Below are 6462 nucleotides of genomic sequence, written 5' to 3' on the forward strand. Positions count from 1 at the left end.
TTTTATCTTATAAGTGTCTTTGAAAATGAATTGTAATATGCAAATGAGCTATACAAGTTGACAGCAAGAAAATTGACTTTAACATGCAAAAAAAAAAAAAAAAAATTGTGAAAAAAAACATGCTTACAACAGCACAATGAAGTCCTATCCTTTATGGCCAAGGGGAAATTAAATGGGCTTGAAAACATACTGCTCAGATGACCAAAAATAAGTTCTGTTCCCTAGGTACAGGGGATGTCTCACATGACCTCGTTCTACCAGGTTATTATGCATTATGAACGGGAAGTGTTGAAACGGTTATGGTGTGGTCTGTGCCCACAGGAGCTTGGTTAACCATTTGGGCATTTACTCTGCACAGCTGCCAGAACAGGAAGAGGAACACCAGCTTGTGTGTAACAATCTGAAATCAGCAACGTAATGTTATTTTTTTCTTAACCGCCACTCACTTTTGTGCTTTCTTCCCGCCAGCAGCAGATTCATGAGAAGTATCTTAGGTGAATAAATGCTTTTGAAACAGATGGACACGGTGGAAAATGTCTGTGGTGATGGGTTTAAGCACCTCCTCTAACAAACATGAAACACACCAAAAGTCAATGTACACTCCAAGAGGACACAGTCAATCATTTTCTATTCATTCTTACTTCAGTTTGGATGAAAATAATAAATTAAAGGGATAAATTAAATTACTTACAGATACATGATTGTTTTCCTTCTTTGTTACTGCTTGGGTCTTTCTTTTGACCACTGATGGAAGTTGTAAATGTGTTGTCAAACTGTCACACGCTGGCACCTACAAGCTGGGTGTGTGTATGAAGTGAGATGAAGTAAGATATGAGTCAAAAATGTGAGGGGGCAGGATTTCCTCTGTATGTGATGTGTTGAGAAGGAAAAAAACATACCAGTCAAGAGCCCAATACCATGTCACACTGGTAAGTGCCAACATCTCTGCCTACTTTATTTATAAAACAATCTTATACAGATATTCAGTCATAGTGTACAGAATGTTACTGCATGTCCTCTTAGGGTGATGCAACTGTCAAATCTGGTCTTAAAGACATTTTTAATTAAACATTTAAATCTTTTTTCTTTTCTAACTGTTAAAATGATGTTGATTGTGTGTGTGGTCTACCAAGATATCAGGGAGTGCCATCTTTAGAAGAAAAAACAAGTTTGCCAGTTTCATTTCTCAAGATGCCTCATCATCAACCCTATATCAAAACAAGTTTAATAATGTACTTAACAAAAAGTGACTTTTTCTTTACAGAAACATATTTGTGCTTTTCTATAGTCAGACTGATTTGTCACCTGTAATTTTAAATGATTTGCAAAACTGTTTAAAAGGGTAGTTTAACGTTAATCTTTTGAGAAGTTACGAATGTGTAATACTGATGAGGAAATCCTAGAAAGAACAAACTTCATACAGAGGCAGAGCTAAGTGTTATAACTGAAATCTCTGAATACTGAGCAGTGACAGTAGAATAGAGCACATCAATTGTTTTGCCATAGTTTAAAATATAAAAAAAGATTTTTCAAAGGTTTGGCCAAATTTGAAAACAATCCTAATACAATGATACAATTTTATAATTACTGCACTTTGATTATAAGAACATATGTGTTAAATATCTGATGGTCACTTGAATTTAACCTGTAACAAAATTAGCTGACAAAAACTCTCATTCTGGGAGTAAAAGGTGGAGTCAGTGATTGAGGAGAATGCTTGTTGTTAAAATCATTGTTGGTATTTTCATTAACAAAACAGCAGCATAAACTTAACTTCAGCGTAAGAAAGGTTAGCAGCACGGAACACCAGGTCAGCAGATTGGTAGCGAGCAGAGCAGGGGCCAAGACTGAGGTTTCTCCTGCTGATGTTATGCTGTTAAGAACAGGTGAGCATAGCATGATTGAGTGAGGCAGCACACCTGCTCACTCAATCAATGGCAAATTAAAGAAGGGAAAAGAACAAACCGAGAAAACACACAAAACAACCCCACACGTAACAGCTAGCTATCAGTGAGCCCCCCTTTGTTTCCATACCCTTATCCTTGCATGTTTTACATGCTCGTTTACAGAGTCTAACCTGTGTATAAACATCATAATTTTTTCAGCGCACACACAGTAGGTAAACGTAGCAGATTGTGAGGAGATATTCGCTGATTTTGACAGAAAGCGATTTTAACCACAAGCACAACCTCCAGAATTGCTGACTACCTTTGGCACCTTGTTGTGCGGTATAGGACATGTTGTTAAGTTTTTAATGCCTTACCCTCTTTATATTCCCTTCAGTGAAACATCTCTTTATCTACCCTTCCTATTGGTTTAGTTCCATACCAGTGATCTCTGCCCTTTCGAACTAGAAAACATCCCACAGCCATGAAGAAATGTGGATCCAGAGCCTTGGTCGTCCTCCTCCTCAGCTCCCTCTTACCCCTGCTCTATTACAGCCGCTTGGCCCAGAAGATCTATCTCCATACACACCCTCCAGATGTTCCTCAGAGAAACCTCAGCATCCTGCTTTGGCACTGGCCCTTCGGACGCTCCTACAGGCTGGACGGCGACAAATGCCTGGAGCTGTATAACATCAGCCGCTGTCTCCTCACCGACAACACCTCGGCACTCTCGGCTGCTGACGTGGTTGTGTTCCATCACCATGAGCTGAGCAAAGGCCTTTCCGCGCTCCCCCTGCCCTGGGTACGCCCAGCTGCCCAGCACTGGGTGTGGCTGTCCATGGAGCCTCCGGTCAACAATCCAAACCTCACCCAGCTCAATGGCCTCTTCAACTGGACCATGAGCTACAGGCGTGACGCGGACATCTCCATCCCTTATGGAGAGACCGTGTTAGGAGGGGATGATGAGCCAGCAGGCTTCAGCGTCGCTCCAAATGGCTCCAAATGCCTGGTCGGCTGGGTGGTCAGCAGATATCGGCCTCACCACACTCGGTCCGGTGTTTACCAAAGTTTAAAGAAGTACATCCCCATAGAGGTGTACGGCAAGTGGAACAAGAAACCCCTTTCGGACAAGAAGCTGTTGCCCACCATTGCAAACTGTCTCTTTTACCTGTCTTTTGAGAATTCCAAGGCCAAAGACTACATCAGCGAGAAGCTCTGGAGGAACGCTTTTCAAGCAGGGGTCGTACCAGTGGTTCTTGGCCCCAGCAGGGCCACCTACGAGGCCCTGGCTCCACCTCACTCCTTCATCCATGTGGAGGATTTCAAGAGCGCAGCAGATCTAGCAGTCTACCTTAAGCATTTGGCTGCAGACAGGCAGGCTTATGAGAAATACTTCGAGTGGCACCGCAATCACAGAATAAAAACCTACACTGATTGGAGAGAAAGGCTGTGTCAAATATGTGTGAAGTACCCCCGTTTACCAGCCCATAAAGTCTACCAGGACCTGCAGAGTTGGGTTGAGGCTTTGGACTTTATACCTCAGGTCACTCAAGAGTTTTGATTGGGACATGAGCTTAGCATGAGTTAGCAACTCGAAATGTGAAAAACCATAATGTGACAATTTGAAGAAGTAAAATCATGTGTTGCAGTCAGCCATGCAGTTTGGGTTAACAGAGAGGAAGAGCTCACCACAGAAACTAGTCTCAAGTGGTTTGGGTTGGCTGGGCACAGTAAGACATTTTGGAAGTAAGACTACTGTGTAACTATAAATAAGCATGTTCCAAGCCACTGATTACTGTTAACAATGAGGGGTATTTCATTATTCCCCTGAACTTTCTTAAATTAAAAAACAAGAAGAAGTTATTATAATAATAATAAATGAGTATCTCTAACCACTACAGTACGAGTACCAGCAATTCTTAGTGACTTTAACATCAAATGTGTTACTTGTAACTTGCACTCTTACACTGCCCGGCCAAAAAAAAGTCACCATCTGGATTTTACTAAGCAAATACGCAAGAGACCTCCATCGGTCAAAAACTGCAGCGATTAATATGTTTCAGTTGGAAACCAGTTATTTAACCCTTGATGTGGGCGCACCTTTAGACGAGATGAACCATTTTTGACAAAAAATTATCAAGCGGCGCGTTAAAAGTGATGGCCAGCGCATGCAACGCGTTTGGTGTGGGCGCACCTTAAAGCAGCTACGAGTAACATTTAAATATCTTTTAAACAGCCTCATGTTTCCTCTGATAATCATAAATTACCTTTAACAGCAAACGAGACCATCAGTGCAAAGAAAGACGTTTTTATATAGTTTTTATTACTGCTTTTGGTCTGGTCGCACACCCAGTGGTCACATATCCGTATTGGTCGCATATTTCAGTGTGGCGCAACAACGCGATTTCAGAAGCCTATCCCTCCAGGTGAGGGAAGGGGAGCGGGAGCGGGAGCTTTGTTTGAGACAGTTATTTGTCGTCATAATGACTGATAACGGGGCTGAACCATCAAAGAAAAAAAAGAAAATGCAATGAAGAAAAGCTAAAAGGGAGAGTGATAGACGAGCGGGAGGGCGTTGCCAAGCAACGTATACACAATGCAACTAGACTGCAGTGTTTACTCATAAATTAATGAGCGATAGCGTACTAAAACAAAGTTTACTTCGCTTCACCATCATCAGATGAATCGACCATTATTCATCTGAAATAGTCATTATTTACAACAACATAAACACATTACCTCATCGTGATCCATACTAACTGCCGTCTCTCGTTCATTCGCTTTCTGTGAGGACATTGAGTCTTTCAGCTCCGTGAGAGTACTTCGGTGACACTGCATCAACTCATTGCAATCAGGTGTGTGTGTGGCACTGACTGGCATTAGTTGATGCTGTGTCACTAACCACTCTCACGGAGCCGAAAAGAGTCCGGTGCCCTCACACTTTCAACACACAACACACAAAGAAAACTAGTAAGGAGAAGATGAAACTACTAAAATCATGTTAAGAACTGTCCAACACATTATTAAAACCTGGATAGATAGTGGTGAACCGTCATCTTTGAGGAAGAAATGTGGTCGGAAAAAAATCTTTAGTGATCATGAGGGGAGATCACTTAAAATAATCAGGATAAAATGCTTCAATTTTCCAGGTAGCATAGAGACTGGACTCTGGAGCAATGGAAAAAGGTTGTGTGGTCTGATGAGACCAGATTGACCCTGTTCCAGAGTGATGGGTGCATCAGGGTAAGAAGAGAGGTGGATGAAGTGATGCTCCCATCATGCCTAGTGCCTACTGTACAAGCCGAATATGTGCCTTAATCAAAGCTAAAAATGGTCCAACAAGACATTTGAGTACCTTTTGATTTAGTCATTATGTTTAAGTTTAAAGGTGCTCCAAAGAACTTTCAGTTTGTGTTCATTCTTGCACCCCCTTTGGACAACTACTGTTTTTACTACGCCAACCGTTGTTCCTGGGTGAGCGTACCCATGACAAAGGTATTCAGAAAAACTATATAAACATAGCAGTCTTTGCACTGATGGTCTTGTTTGCTGTTGTAATTTATGATCATCAGAGGAAAAATTTGACTGTTTCAGAAATATTAAAAAGTTCCTCATAGCACCTTTAAAGAATGTTTAAATGTACCCTGTTGGTGTAATGAAGGAGATTAGGAGTACATAAATAAATAATGAGTAACTGGTTATCAAAATTTCTATTGTCCTTCTTTTCTTTCTGTTTTTACCTTTAATTTACCCCACTACACTTACGCATACACAATATTACTACATGTATCAGAAAGTTATAGTTTTAAGGTTACCTTTAAAATATATTCTAGCGATGATAAAGTATGATGCATTGATAAAACTATCTAAAGACAGAAGTATTTATATAGACATTCATTTAAAATGAGTTTTAAGACTATTACAGTATGTTGATATTGTCACCATGTAAAATTAACCCTCCGAAGGTGTCATATTGGCGTGTTCCTTTCACTTTACATACAGGTTCCACATAAAGGCCCCTCTCACCTTTAGTGATACAACTTATAACAATAAACAACATTCTGCATAATAAGTACCTGTTTTTTGTTGCCTTGCAACATTAAAGGACCTGTGTACTTCTCCCACTAACTATTTAGGGCAGCGCTCTGAAGGGACCATTCTAACTATAAAGCAAAGAGAATGCAGAACAGGTTGTTGAGTATTTTATATTTGTATGTAATATAATATATTTGTGCTATTTATACTTCAGAAGTCAGAATTGACCTTCCATTCTCATGTCCCATTCATGAGAATATAGTGTCAGGGGAAGGGGAATACATCTCTCTCTAGCCTCAACAGCATTATGATGTTGTGCCAGCAGATGGCCCTCTTCACTGCTGTTTTATCACAAGTCCAGTGCGTCACGAGCAAGGTGTTGTTGTCAAACCTATACAAACCCCTTTAAAGGGTCTCGTTTACAGCACAACATTCATTTATGCGATTAGGGAGAGATCTGTCTCTAACATCACTGCCTCCACCTAATACAATGGAGGGGAATGTCATTTAACTGTGGTGTTCCAAGCATTGCATTTTATTT

The 6462-nt window shown here is 40.7% G+C and overlaps 1 protein-coding gene across 1 annotated transcript; it reads left to right on the plus strand.

Moving 5' to 3' along the window:
* Positions 1-2370: 2370 nt before the first annotated feature.
* LOC307266568 (alpha-(1,3)-fucosyltransferase 7) lies at positions 2371-3447 on the plus strand (the record flags this gene model as incomplete). The annotated part of the gene is made up of 1 exon (XM_080048622.1): positions 2371-3447. One exon carries the CDS (start codon positions 2371-2373, stop codon positions 3445-3447), a length of 1077 nt encoding a protein of 358 aa, XP_079904748.1.
* Positions 3448-6462: the final 3015 nt, after the last annotated feature.

The sequence above is a fragment of the Ammodytes marinus genome (assembly GCF_949987685.1).
Source record: "Ammodytes marinus genome assembly, chromosome: 2".
NCBI lineage: Eukaryota > Metazoa > Chordata > Actinopteri > Uranoscopiformes > Ammodytidae > Ammodytes > Ammodytes marinus.